A 15,472-nucleotide genomic window follows, 5' to 3' on the forward strand; every position below is an offset into this window, starting at 1 on the left:
ACTTCTCTTAGTTCTGCTTCTGATAGATACCTTCATATCATTGTAATGTGCTACCCTAACAGGAGTCTTTCAGTTTAATCTTGCTCTATTCTCAATTCACATCTTTCTAAGATTAGAATTAAGAGTTTTGGTTTTATATGGCTCCTGGAAAGCCAGTGTTAAAGACAGACATGCAATTAATTACTAGATCTGTTTCAACTGTGAGGTATTTTTAACTGTTCTAAAAATGATAATATCTCTGAATATTTTACAACGGGTACCTTTTATAACCTGCCTGACCAAAAATTACCTGTGAACTGATACAGGTCTAGGCTAGGGCCCAGACTTTGCATTTTAACACCCCATATGACCTTTATGAATATGTAATTTAGAAAAGTTAATGGTATAGCTATTTTCTCCTCCAGTATCAAAATAGCCACTCGCAATTGTAACTTAGATTATTACATAATTACTAAAAATTTTTAAACCTGGAATACTCACTTTAGGATGTATTCACACTTCAGTAAGCCACTCATTATATAGTATACTCACCTGTATCTGGTTAACCTTCCCCCTTCCCACAACAAAATCATTCCCAAGTCAACAGTGTGCTTACTTTTCTGTAAACAATCCAATCTGACTGGATCCTCCACATTGCTCTTTGTTTTTGCTTTTTTTTTTTCCACCAAAGGAAGTTTTTAAAAGGAAGGGCAGAGAGAAACATGCTCTGGTGCAGTCACCTAAAAGTTAACCTGGTGCTATGACACTTTTATTTGTTCATGTACACTACAACTATAGTTGCTAGTGTCTGAGGCAAAAATCATCTCAGAGAAGTTAATATTGGTAAACTCAATATTTCCAGTTGTAAATTAGGTAGAATTAACTAAACCATATGTCACCTTATCACTGCCTACTGAAAAAAGCAATAGCTACTCAAAGGTATGATGTACGTGTTCATAGATTAAAAATTAAGATGATCACTAGGAAAAAGGTCAGTGGAAAATAAGTAGCAGTTTTGCACCAATGCAAGACAAAATATACTTTATTGTGACAGCAAATGCACATAGTGCTATAGGTAAGGCATGCTACTAGCAGTCTGCATATAATCAAAGGCCAGTATGGAAATGAATGGGAATCAATGCTGTTTCTTAATGCTTGAAGATTTAGTCCATTGTGAAGGAAAGAGAAGAATTTGTGTCCACATATCTCAAATGCAGTATTATACACCTACCAAATCAAGAGACATATGCCTCTAACCAAGAGCCCAAAGGCAAATAAGAGAAAATCCTAACTGTACTCAGAAGTCACTTCTAATATCAATGACAGGATGATTTTGCCAATTAATTTAGGACAAATTTCATCTTCAGACGGAGACTATATTTTTAATCATAACATTCACTGCTATAGAACCTAGAAATTGAGCAAGCAGCCATTCATTCATTCATTGAAGTATTTAGCCAATTTTAATGCCATCTATTCCACCAGAAACAAATATTAAAATACCTAGAAATGGTTTGGATAAAGAAACATTTACACTTTAATACTTCTTAATGCTGTAAATTTTGGGCTCAAATAACCCCTGAGTCAAATTTGATCCCTATCAACTTGAAGGGACCAAGTACAGTTTCGATTTCAACACCTAAACTTCTGAAGGAAGATCTGAGAAAATAATGCTAGGAGATCTAAATCCTTTGATGTAACTATCAGGCTCTACAGACTTGTCAAAATCAATGCAAAATTGAAAAGGATATGCTGAAATGCTTTGCAAAGCAGTATTTTTAGATAGGCTGCTTCACTTCCCTCCATTTAAAACACATGCAGAAGAAATGCTTTCTGCATGAATGCACAGACATTCTGTTCAGTTGTTTTCTAAATACAATACTGTGGATTTAAACAGTATGCTTTAATTTAAACAAAGAAGTATCTTATATACAGCCAATTTGGTTTAAGAGATGAAAAGAAACACTACTATGACAATTACTTATCAAATACTCTGCTCTTTCGAAAGGTGATTTTAAAAGCAACACAGGACCAAAAACATCCAACTATTACTTTATTTATATTACTATGCTTAAGTTACATGGAAAAGACAACCAAGCAGTTCTGCCCCATATCAGGAAAAGTTTCCAATCAACACCAATTATGTGGTGACAAATAACCAGGAATGGTGACATCTTTGGGTCAAGACTGACAAGGAAGAATGGGCTCTGATGCTACGGTTCATCTCCAACAAGAATATGGCACAATGGCCAGCACAAGCAATACTAACACTGAACCTTTAGCGCTGGTCACAAATTCGGATCTCTTCTCTGAAGCTAGCAAATCAAGTGAAATAACTGGTTTTTTTAAAAAAAGTCTTAAAATGAAGCCCAAATAAATTTAAAAACCATGCTCTTGACACATTTTCCTTTCAAAATTTACATAAAATACTTTTCACTCTTAATAGCCCAGATTTTTTTCCTCACATAGCCCACCATGTAGCTGCAGATAGACTATTCTGCCTCAAGATGTAAACACAGGGGGAAAAAAAAAGGCATCTGCATAATATTCTCTCTACACACTGCTGTTGGATGGAAAATAGAAAATTAAAAAAAAAAGGAAAGAAAGGAAGGTTCCATCATAGATTCTCACAACCTCTTGTTCCGCAGTTCATGAATCCGACTCTGATGCTAAGGTGACAGTGTATGTAAGTAGATTTTTGTTTTCAGTGAAGGAGACCTGGGAAAAGATGGATTTCTCTCTTTTTCTTCAAGAGTTATCAGATGGTACATGCTCCTCAAAGCCCTCACTTTCTCGAACTAGAGCGCGTTCCAGGATCACACGACCTTCTTTATAACGCTGGCTGTCTTCAGTGGCAAACTCATAGATCCATCCCAGTTTGCTATTGCAGTTTTTGCAGCTCACATCTCGAACCATGTGGCGGCCAGTGAGCATGACCCGATCTTGAACTTCACTATACTGTAGGTTAACTACCTAAGAAACACATGAAAACAAAATTGCAAAGACATGTAAGTTATCTGCCAAAAATGGTACACAATATTTCTGTTGGTGAAAGAACAGCAACTTCAGAAAAGCAGATAGCAGTTGTTTGTCAAACCTGCAACACACTTTCCAAGAGCTATTTTGACAAATTGCTGGGACAGGTAAACACCTGTGCTGAACTGGATATGTAATGCAATCATGTATTGTATTATTCTAAGTCACCCTATTTATATACATTAGTTACGCTTCTATGTTATAGTGAAGAGTCCTTAACTTGGAGTCATAAAATGTAGGTCTTGGTCCCACTATTATAATTAACCATTCAATGCTGAGTGTAGACAAGGCTACCAATACAGAAGAACCTAGTATACAACAGGTATTCCATAAAGAGACGTTTGTAAAATCTGTTTCTGAAACAATTTTATCTACTAGCAGCCTGGGGGTAGGTTGTAATATATGGTTTTCAAGTGGGTTCAAAGAATCTATGGAAGAATTTCCAATGACTGTGAACATGGAGGATTCCAATAATCCTCCATGCTTCATTTTTCTATAAAGAGCCAGATATCTCTGGCTTTGAAAAGAGCTATCTGGTCTTTGTTATAGCTATTAAGCTCTGCTGTGGTAGCACAAAAGCAGCCATAGATAATACACAGATGAATAAACATGGTTGTGGTTCATTAAATTTTACTTACAAAAACAGCCTGCCATGGTGTGCCAACCCCTGCTCTATACCTAAATAAAGACCAAGATGTATACACACTATCAATTCTTTCAGAGAAAATACTTGTTTCTAAATGGTAGAGAGGGGTGTCCTCTGGGGAAGTTTAAGTTGAATATCTAAGAACAGTACCTTGGGCTAGTTCTGTAGTTCAAGGATATTTGGAATATCTAGAAATTCAACTTTGCGAGTACCCATTAGACTCCAGGAGGCAGAATCACATCAACCAATTTGAAAGCAAGCCAGAAACGAGAGAAAGAGGCAGACTATACATTAATCTGTAAGTCAGGAAACACTTCAGTTAGCAAACCTATTAGCCAAATCATAATCAGAAAGATGACTGGTAAATTAGAGCAGGAAGTTAGATAGATGATCCTTATTCCCTTGCACTGTCAAACTACAACAGCTTAATGCAGCTATCTCCCTGTACGGGTAAATTAGTGCTATGGGGGTGTTTCAGCCTCTTCAATAGTCTGTGAAGTCACTACCACATTCTTACCCTGAGTGTCTCCTGAAGCAATGGAGACCACCCTTATCATCACATAATCTTTAAAACTCTCAAGCCTAAAAATCACAGTCTCGTAATGCTTTCCTGAAGTCCCAAAGACAAACTAGCAGGCAATTTCTATGGAGTGCAGCTCTCATTCTGAATCTTCTTGGCATCTCCATGCTCTAAGGGGTATTCTGGTATTGCTATCAAATATTTCCACTGAACCCAGTGAGGAAATGAAACCAGTTTTCCCCACAAACCTTGTTAAAAAGAAATGCTCTGCCAGTGGCGCCTGTGAACCGAGTGGAGATGAGTTCTGAACGGTTGGTCAGGATCGTATCGCAGTTTGCACAGGAAAACAGACGGGTACCACCGATATGATCAAGGAAAATCCTGCCCATTTTTATAGCTGAAGCTCTAAAAACCTGGGAACAGATAAAAAAGGACAAGAAATGCATTATGATTTTTTAACTTGTTAGGATCTACTTGGTGGTGTCACAGAGAACCATTTATATACACATATATGATCTCTTCATAGTACTTAATACATGTATGATCTCTTCATAGTACTTAATACATGAAATAGCTGACTCTGAATGAAAGGATCCTAAGTTCACACATGGACCAAACAAATAGGCAAACTCAAGCTAAGAACACTTCAGAAGCAATGAGTCAAGAAAGTAAATATTCTCACTAGGAAGGCCAAAGAATATCCCTTCTCTTTTGATTGATATGAAAAAGGCAAGAAGACAGTGTATAATATCAAACCAAATGATCAGAAACACCAGCAGAGAGGTGAGAAAAAAGGTTTAGTACAGAGTTAAGTATACATTCTGGAGACGTGGCAACCCAATCCAGTATTCTTGCCTGGAGAATCCCATGGACAGAGGAGCCTGGGGGGCTATAGTCCATGGGATCGCAAAGAGCTGGACACGACTGAGCAACTAACAAGTATATACTCTGAGTATCTGAAATTTGAGAAAGACTTATGGGTCGAGAGTGTGTGACCTGGCTTGAGAGCACGGGTGCCTGGTTTCTCTGGTCATCGGTGCGTCCACAACCATGCAGGGTGACGGCACTAAGCTGGTAAGCCTGAGGCTGCAGAGCGCTGTACTAGGTACTCTGTTGCGGTTTAGTCGCTAAGTCGTGTCCGACTCTTTTGTAACCCCATGGACTATAGGGCACCAGGCTCTTCTGTCCATGGGATTTCCCAGGCAAGAACACTGGAGTGGGTTGTCATTTCCTTCTCCAGAGGATCTTCCTGATCCAGGGATTGAACCTGCATCTCCTGCATTGGCAGGCAGATTTTTTAATCACCAACCCACCAGAGAAGCTTTACTTATTTCAAAATCCACATCAACCCTGTGAGGTTGTTGCCTCCAGTTCATAGATTATTCAAGGTTACTAACTGATCAAAGGTCACACAGCTTTCAAGTACAGAAAATCATGATCAGAATATGGCTCACTCAAGTCAAAGCCAAAATTTTTCTGTTACTCTAACACTGACTCCTCTAAGAAAAGTACATACAAGATGGTCTAGGCTGGCATAAGGCTAGAAAAATAAGAACAAAGAGCAAGATGAGCTGTTATTATATAACTTACTATATTTAAGAAAGTCTTTTGATTCAATAAATCACAGAAGTGCTGAAACATTGGGAAAAAAGCTCTGAATCCAACTTCTGAAACAAGGATAATCACATTCCAATATTTTAAAAGTTGAGTTAATACATGCAACTTCTCAAATTCACTGCAGTTAATTTCCCAAAACAGCACGTTTTTAGAGATCTAGGTATAATCAAGAATACACTGTAGCTTTTCATTTTGAAAAGAATTTATTCCTTCATGTAGTGATCATCTCCTGTGTTTCAAATATTTAATATTATTTGTCTTTAAAACGCCATGCAGAGCTGACACAGCTACTGCTAAGGAAAAGAAAAATGTAGAATCCATGTGCAATCCAGTGTCATCTTAAACTTGGGGAAATTCCATTACAAATTAAAAAGAAAATCCCATTTCTTCTAACATCTGTCAACTTCAGCCATAAGGCAGTTTTAACGCCATCAGAAATGTGACATTTCTGTCACCAAGATAATTATGACTCCCACTAAATACTATATGAAAGTTTAATAAGTAATGAAAAACAAATAGTAAATATACTACAATTTATAGCTAGTAAACAAGAGTGTCAACGAATAAACCCTGGGTAAAAACATAAGACTTAGAAAATGACATTTAGCTTTCTTGATTATATTTCTGCAAAACAACAATAAAAGACTTGCTGCCTATTGTTTTAGTCTTTAGGACAGCATTACTTTTCCCAGATGCCTAAGAACACAGTATTTGTTACACAAAGCTCAAAGGGTACAAATCTGAGGCCTGCTGGCTGAATTCATTTGATGGCATAGGAACACAGCAGTGAACAAAACAACCCTTCCCACACCAAAACATTAGTGTTCAATTTGGCCCAGGGTTTTTAATTTTTAATATAAAACAGTTGAGAATCATTTAAAATTTGAGAGATTTCATTAACAGCCTGTTCTGAGCCTTTCTTTTTAAACAATGGGGAGAGCTGGCAACACAGGACATATATTCTCATATGGCAACAACTGGCTAGAGTTGAGAGGCGCCTTCAACGCTTCCCACAAGGCCATTTCGTTTGCTTTTTATCTGTTTTGTGCCACATAATTACTTCACCTGTAAGACATCTGAATTTATGACTCCTGATCCAAATTAAGCATTCAATGAGCCTGTGAGTAATTGGTTTTGGTCATGTTTCTTACTACCAGTCGTTTACAGAAAGGAATCACCAGCAGGGTTTTATGGTAACACCTCTGAAGACGTACTCCTCAGTCTTTATTTCTCTAAAAATTAGTATTTGTCCTGTCATTTATCCTCCAGCTTGGGCTTCCAATGTTTCTTCAAACTTTAAAATATAATATTCGTCTAAGTTACTTCAACAATAATTCAGGAATAACCAGATATTTTTGACTTGACTGATAGTAGATGCAATACTACCAAGGAAAATATTCTGAACTTCAAAACAAACTCTCCCTATACCTTCTGCCTATATTGTTCTATCTTTGGTTCAGTATTAATAGCTGTGACCATTTGCTCACTACTGGATACATGAAAACTATTTCTAAATGGGGTAAATAGACTTAACATCATGCTTTCTCTTTCCTGCTTCAAATTCAGATGATTTTTAACTTTTACCCAACTATTTTTACTGAATTCAGTTACATGATTCATTACAAGACCAAAAATATCTCTACAGACTCACTATTCCTAGTTGTGGTTGCCATGTATAGAGTTCTATATATGTATATAGAACTGTAAAATGTAGTTCTCATTTGCCAAAAGAGATAAGCTACAATGCCAGAGAATCTATCAGAAGTGAGCAAAACACCGCTTACTGTCAAAGGTCTCTGGAACACAGAAAAACCTTTGCAGGCCATTGAATTTCATGTTAGGCCTTCACTTCGCCAGGCCAGGAGTGCAACCTGGTGCTCATTTCCCCCGTGCGTACTCAGGAGACTGATGGCAAGCACACTGGCACTGCACCACAGAAGGGGAAGGTCACTTAAAAGCTATGGCAAAACACCTGAATTAGGTTTCTCTGGACCTAGGCACTCCAGTACTCTTGCCTGGCAAATCCCATGGGCGGAGGACCCTGGTAGGCTGCAGTCCATGGGGTCGCTAAGAGTTGGACACGACTGAGCGACTTCACTTTTATATTTCACTTTCATGCACTGGAGAAGGAAATGACAACCAGTGTTCTTGCCTGGAGAATCCCAGGGATGGGGGAGCCTGGTGGGCTGCCGTCTATGGGGTCGCACAGAGTCGGACACGACTGAAGCGACTTAGCAGCAGCAGGCAATATATTGAACTCTGCCTGAGACTTGATATTTAGTATCAACATCATATGGGACACTGCATTCAGTACTTCATGTATCACATTCAACCTTAAACAATTTCTTAGTAGGTATGTATTACCCTACTTTTGTAGAGGAAGACATAAAGGCTGTAACTTTATGAAACTGGCCAAGCTGGGATCTGAACTATTTCTGCTCCAGTTCTTTTAACCCCACCTACTCTCTAGTGACCGGAAGAGACAGCCAAGTTCAGTCTTTCTTCCTCAGCTTTCTCACACACCTCTCCTGCCTCCATGCTGAGCCGCCTACCTTCCCTAACTTTGCTGGTGGCAACTCTAATCCCTCTCCTAAACTAGAAACCCTGGCAACTTCTTTAAGAAACTGCAAAATTGAGAAGACCTCCTAAATCACTTTTCAAGGTCTTTCTTCCCCATTCTTCATCAATAACTTAGTTCACATTCTCATCACTTCTAGAGCTACGAAAGTAAGGTACTTCAGCCTTATGTACTTATGAAAGGCATGTACTTCAGACACCCCTTTCTAAGAGCTTATACAGAGCTTATCCTGTCAGAAACTTTTTACCTGATAGGATAGTATATAGCTCATTCTTTAAAAACAGTTTTCTTAAAGGAATAATTGACATAAAATTTGGCCACTGTTGTGTACAAATGAATGATTTTTAGTAAATTTACAAAATTGTGCTACCATCACCACAAACCAGCTTTTTAGAATATTTTCATCACCTCCCCAAATCCCCACAAACCCTTCCACAATCAATCTCCTTCTAATTGTTTTTACATCCAAATTATTTCCCAGGTTATGTACACACTGCTGTGTTTAAAATGGATAACAAAGACTTGTTATATAGCACATGGAACTCTGCTCAGTGTTATGTGCCAGCCTGAATCGAAGATGGGTTTGGGGGAGAATAGATACATGTATATGTATTGCTGAGTTCCTTCACTGTACACCTGAAATCACAGCATTGTTAATTGGCTATACCCCAATACAAAATGTTTAAAAATAAATAAATTTTAAAAAAAACTAAATTACTTCCCAGGTATGCTAATCACCTTGCTTGGACTTAAAAGAGTGACAGTATTTTCAGGGACACATTTGTAAAATATCTTAAGTATGAGCTGCTTTCACAGATGACTAATGTTCTCTGTGTTGATTCTGAGAGCACTTATTGTGCTTAAGTAATGTCTGTTTTGGAATCAGTGTTGAAGTTCAAGTTTATAACCAAAATTCTGCCAAATCTTTGGTTCTGTATTAAAGTCCAGTTGACCATATTTATGTAGGCCTGTTTCTGGGCTCTCTATTCTGTTCCACTGATCTATTGATCTATTCCTTCACCAACACCATACTGTCTTGATTACTGTAGATATATACTAAGTCTTGAAGTTGGGCTTCCCTGTGGCTCAGCTGGTAAAGAATCTGCCTGCGAAGCGAGAGACCTTGGTTTGATTCCTGGGTTGGGAAGATTCCCCTGGAGAAGGGAAAGGCTCCCACTCCAGTACTGTGGCCTGGATAATTCCATGGACCGTATAATCCGTGGGATTGCAAAGAATAAGACACAACTGAGCGACTTTCACTTTCTTTCTATACTAAGTCTTTAAGTTGGGTAGTGTCAGTCTTCTGACTTAATTCTTCTCTTTCCATATTGTGTTGCCTCTCCTGGGACTTCTGCTCTCCATGAACACACAAATTCTTTCCATTTATTTAGTTGTTCTTGATTTCATTCATTAGTTTTATATTCTTCCTCACATAGATCTTGTACACATTGTTAGATTTATACCTAAATATTTCATCTTGGGGGGAATGCTAATGTAAATTGTACTGCATTAATTTCAAATTTCACTTGTTCACCACTGGTGCCGATTTACACATCACACACACATATACACATTAACAAATATGATACCTTGTTCATTAGTCTGGCTTATTGCTGAATATTTTCTTTAAAAGCAAGGGTCAGAAAACTACGGCCTACAGGCAATAATCAGCTCACCACCTGTTTTTGTATGGCTCGCAACATAAGAATGCTTTTTTATCTTAAGATGGTTGGGGACACCAAAAGACTATTTTTGTGACACATGAAAATTACATGAAATCCACATTTCAGTGACCATACATAAATTTTTATTGGAACACAGCCAGACCCATTTGTTGATACTTGGCTGCTCTTTCAGTATAATGGCAGAGTTTGAATAGTTGCTACTGAAACCTTACGGCCTACAAAGTTCACAATATTCACCATCTGGCCCTTGAAAGAAAGTGCACTGACCCTTGTTGAAAAACTTGTTCAGACAGCAAAAGACCTCTTCATTTAGAAAGCAGGCAATCTTAGAAAAAAAGGAAACTTGGTTGGCATTCAGGTTTAAGGATCAACAGGAATATTTGACACAATCAATTTAGTCCCACTCCCATTTTCTTCACGGGTTTTCTAACTAAAGTCTTCAACTTTCTGTAGCAAGTTCAGCATGTTGAAGATCAACAATACATAGATTATAAAAACAGATAGTATAACCAGCTGCTGCCTCCTCCTCTCTCCACCCCCAGGATTTAAACAATGTATCCCAAATACTGGAACTCTGGGTTCAAATCTTAGCTTTGCCACTTAAAAGTTTGTAAACTTTGGGTAAGGTATCCTCACTTCAGTTTCTTCATCAATAAAACCGTGGTATCAGTATTCATCTCTGAGTTGTGGAAATTAAATGGCACTACACTGAGAACAGTGCCTGGCACACAATAAATGCTAAATAAAGGTAAATCTAGTAAAACTAGATTATCTTCAACATTCTCCACCCTAACCTCCCTCTATTACAGATGAAGAAAGCAAGATTCAGAAAGAAAATCAAATCAATAACAATTTAATTAACTAGCTTCATTTCTTGTTAACCATGTCAACGCTAAAGTGACCAAGTGACAGAAATGACATGCAGAAGGAAAGCTAGAAACTTCTGAAGCATCTCAAATTCTTAGTATCATAATTCTAGGTCTTAAAATAGGCACTTACCCTCCCTGTAACTAATAATCCAGTTCAGATTCAATCCTGGCAAGCAGAATTTACAGAAGGAAGAATCACACTTCCCAGCCCTAAAAATACCAGGGAGGGATCTCTAAGAACCCTCTGGTAGGAAAACACCCAGTTCACAGACTTTGTGGGGTTTTTTTACTTATTTCCTCAGGGCAGTGCCACAGACAACAGAACACCCACTCCACCCAACTCTATCACTGGACAGGTAAGAGGGGCTTTCCCACTACCCTAGGAGTTGGTGGGTAAATGCAAGATGCAAAGATTCTCTCCTCCAGGGACTTGAGTGTGCAGGAGCCTAGTGCAGAAAAGGTGAAAGGAATCTGCCCTTCCAGGAGAGGCTGTGTTGCAAAAGTCTGGCTAAAACTGAAACTTGTGAAAACAAGCTGGTATATCTAGTTTTCAGTCTCCTCCCTCTCCAAAACAAAAGGAACAAAACCCAAAGGCAGCCCTTGGCTGATTACTATAATTAACTTAATCTCTACTGTAATCTCATCAACTATTTCATACTGATTTATGATAAGCTCTATTGAAAACCTACAAGAGAAAATAATAAATTGAGTTTGATCCATAAAACCAACTCTCCAACTTTTGTACAAAATATTCACCAAGCCAAGGTTTTGGTGAAACAAGCTATGCTTTCCTCTAGTTCTCTTCTAAAACGTGACCAGTTTAGTTGGCTGTTTCAAATGACATTCTAGTTGTGGCATCAGGTCTTCATTTAACAGTAACATATTTTTCTTTTTGCTCTCTAAATAATGTCTTGTTGTTAAACGTTTTCCAAGTTTATTATGTTTCTACAATTCTGTTTAGTCATCACTTGAAAATAAGACTAGTCATGTAACTCGGTGAGTCAGCTAAACAATCTGAGTTGGTAATCTCCCCAAAACAGTTTTTGGCAAGACAAACTCAGGATCTCTCTACTTTGTTGTGATGCAATACCATGAGTCAAAAAGTCTCTAATTGGATGGACTGGAGTGTAGTTCAACTGTCTGGTTTCCTGATTTACGTGTGAGGTAGCAAGTTTCATGTCAAGTTCCTACACCAGCACCATTACTACACAGGATTACCAGAGAAACTGATACTGGTTTATACAACCATTTAGGCACTATGATACTCTCAGCAGGATTATACTCAGTAGGACTATCTTCACATCTTAATATTTAGGACTAGCTTCACGTCTCATGGACTGTTTTTTGGAGGGTAGTAGCTAGTTTAATCTCACATTTAGACTTAATTTTGGCCTTATTTCCCTTCCTTTTTTATTTTCTAAACCTTTATCCTCTCCTACCACTTAAATAAAGCAAAGGCAACTAAACCTAGGCAAAGGTCCTCAAGGATCCAACCAGATATTTCAGATGTAGCAACATATATTTTGTATGTTGTTAAAATCCAATTTAGGTTCCTGTATAGAGTTAAATAACTTACTTAAGCACATTTCATCAACATGCTCTCCTATAGATAAGATGGCTGCCAGATATAAACTTAAAACAAAACATGCCCCGCCCCCCCACCTCCAAAGCACCCCGCCTGTATTGGGCCTTGAGCTGGGTGAGAATGTGCTAAAGGAAGACACTGGTCACTTCCAAAGAGCATGACATTTGCCTGGTATTCTAGTACAAAAGTGAAAGTCTCTTAGTTGTGTCCCACTCTTCACAACCCCATGGACTATACAGTCCATGAAATTCTCCAGGCCAGAATACTAGAGTTGGTGGCCTTTCCTGATAGCTCAGTTGATAAGGAATCTGCCTACAATGCAGGAAACCCGTTTGATTCCTGGGTTGGGAAGATCCCCTGGAGAAGGGATAGGCTCCAATATTCTCCGGATTCCCTTGTAGCTCTGCTGGTAAGAATCCGCCCGCAATAAGGGAGACGTGGGTTCCATTCCCGAGTTGGGAAGATCACTTGGAGAAGGGAAAGGCTACATCTCTGAGTTGGGAAGACCCCCTGGAAAAGGGAAAGGCTACCCGCTCCAGTATTCCGGCCTGGAGAATTCCAAATACAGTCCATGGGGTCGCAAAGAGCCAGACACTTCTGAGCGACTTTCCCTTTCTAGTACAAAGTACCAAATTCCTTTAGCTCCACCTTCTCACTATTTGTAAAGCCTCCAGGCCTTTTTTTCTCTCCTAAGCCTCTGTTTGCCCAATAGCAATCCAAAGCCTCTTCATTTTCTAGGTCTAATCAATACCAATCCACTTTATATAGAACGCTTCCTATTTTATTTTCATTTCTCATTGTCCCATTTTTGAACTCTCATAACACTCATTTCATACATTACTAATATTTAGCTGTTACCCTTCATTTCCCTAAGGCTTTTTACTAAAAATCATTAGTTTCTAGAGAAAAGTTGGCAATTTCTCTTCAATTTCCTTCTCATCTGACACACAGTACAAGTATGCAATAAACTTTTAGAAAAAGATTACACCAAGACACTTCACATCTGGCACAAATATGTACCCTGGATACACTGCATACATTTTGGGTCACCTTTGTTGGAACACAGGATCTACACTGTATGTGCGACTGCGCAAAGTTAGCTAATACTCTATTATCCTCAGTTATTTCACTAGCAAGTCTAACTTTCCGAAAATACAAGGTCGGCCTAAGATTACTTTGTTTTCCATCTGTCAAGGAGATCTGCAATAAAAATCCTCAGACTACCAACAGGGCTCTGTAAACAGAAAAAATTTAAAAATAAATAAGCTGTACGCCTTCCCAGACCCTCCCTGAAACGGAAGACTAATAGATGTAGGGATAAAACAGATCTTTGTAGTATTTCAGTTTTCCAGCTTCCGCTGTCCTCAACACTCATTGTCCTACCTACAAGTGCAAAATAAACGAGCCAGAGCGTGCCTACCGCCCTACCAACCAGGAGAGGAAGGATGCAGCTCGCCGTGGGGACCGCAGGCGATCCCCGCGCCGGGTGTGAACAGCCGCAGACGCCCAGGCCCCGAAGCCCCGGCTGGCCCCAGCTGATTGCCGGCACGTGACGCCGCGGGCCAATCGGGAGGGGACGGGGCCCGAGCGCGGCGCGGCCCAGCCTCCTCCCGCACAACAAACAGGGGCCGGAAACAGCTGAGCGGGCCGCCCCGCGGCCAGGGTCGCCCGACGGCCGCCCAACAGTCGCGCCACGCCCTCCAGTCAAGCGGGCGGGGACCCCTCCCTCGGCCTGGGGTCTCCTGGGGCGCAGGAGGGCAGGGTGGCGGGCATCCAGCCTTTGCGGGACAGCAAACAAAAGCCACCACAGCCACACTGCCGGTGGCAAGTGCCAGCCGACTGAGGATGTGGCCCTTTTGAAGAACGGCCCACGCCGTGGCGTTATTATGGCCGCATATTTCAGAGTTTAGACTTCACTTCGCGGCCCCCGCGGCGACCTCCGCGACGCGGAGCCCGGGGCGCGCCCCCGACGCTGCGGCGGGGACGCGGACCATGGGGGCGGGGCAGCCGAGGCTGTGGGGTCGCCGGCCAAACTGCCCGCGGACTGCGGGCCTGTGGCCCCGGCCGCGATGTGCACGGCCTCCGAGGCTGCGCCGGGGCTGGAGGGCGCGGGCGCCAAGCTGGGGGTCGCGGCTGTTGCGATCGCGCCAGTCACCCGGGTTGCGCGGCGGGGGCGGGCCGACGGCGGCCGCCGCGCCTGGGCCTCACAAAGAGGAAACAGGCCAGCTCGTCCGTCCGCAGCCCCGGCACCAGGGCCCGCCCTGAGGGGCGAGGGTCGGTCGCGCTAGGACCCCCGAGGGGGCGCGGCGAGGAAGAGGCACTTCCTGCCTGGGCCCCCCGCCCTGGGCCGATCCCAGAGTGTTTCGAAGCCTCCGATCCAGAGAGGAGCCTCAGCCCCTACCCGGCCCCCGGCCCCGAACCCACCCCCCGCCCGCCGCACTCACCCCGAGCGGCTGTGAAGTCGGCGGCCGCCTGCGGCTTTCGCTTCTCAGCTGGGATGAAGCCCCTTAGCCACCAGAGTCTTCAGGTTTAGTCAGGCCCTGGCCTTGGCCCCGCCTCTCCCTGGTTTGGCCTCAACGTCAATCACCCGGTGTAGCTCCGCCCCTCGAGCAGTTGGCTCTCCGGGTTGGTCCAGAACTCCTTTCATTTCTAGGCCCCGCCTTCCCCCGGGTATCCTGCCCCTTCCGCTAGGCCCCGCCCCTTCTCTGGCGCACCCTCCCCCACTCCCGCTCCAGTCTGCATCGAGGCCCACCCCTCCCAGAAGCCGCCAGACCTGGGGCAATCTCCCTGAAGATCGCCCCGCCCCTGATCCAACGCCCAGGACCCGGACAGCCAATCAAAGAGGCTAACTCTGCCCACTCTCCCGAGGCAGCCAATGTGGAGAGACCTAAGATCCACCCCGCTTCCCAGCTGAGAGCACACAACATAGCGTCCACGTGAATCAGCTTCTTAAAGGA

At 41.6% G+C, this 15,472-nt stretch overlaps 1 protein-coding gene across 3 annotated transcripts; it reads right to left on the reverse strand.

Moving 5' to 3' along the window:
* On the reverse strand, positions 1,004-15,263 carry YPEL5 (yippee like 5). 3 transcript variants are annotated; one of them, XM_018055481.1, is made up of 3 exons: positions 14,960-15,263; positions 4,430-4,594; positions 1,004-2,952 (listed from the first exon to the last, which is right to left on the reverse strand). In XM_018055481.1, exons 2-3 carry the CDS (start codon positions 4,568-4,570, stop codon positions 2,728-2,730), a joined length of 366 nt encoding a protein of 121 aa, XP_017910970.1. In that variant the 5' UTR covers positions 4,571-4,594; positions 14,960-15,263; the 3' UTR covers positions 1,004-2,727. The 3 variants fall into 3 exon arrangements, with proteins under 3 accessions (XP_017910970.1, XP_013823277.1, XP_005686908.1); XM_013967823.2 differs by lacking the exon at positions 14,960-15,263 and adding an exon at positions 13,936-14,218; XM_005686851.3 differs by lacking the exon at positions 14,960-15,263 and adding an exon at positions 13,948-14,018.

This window comes from Capra hircus, chromosome 11 (genome assembly GCF_001704415.2).
Source record: "Capra hircus breed San Clemente chromosome 11, ASM170441v1, whole genome shotgun sequence".
Taxonomy (NCBI): Eukaryota; Metazoa; Chordata; class Mammalia; order Artiodactyla; family Bovidae; genus Capra; species Capra hircus.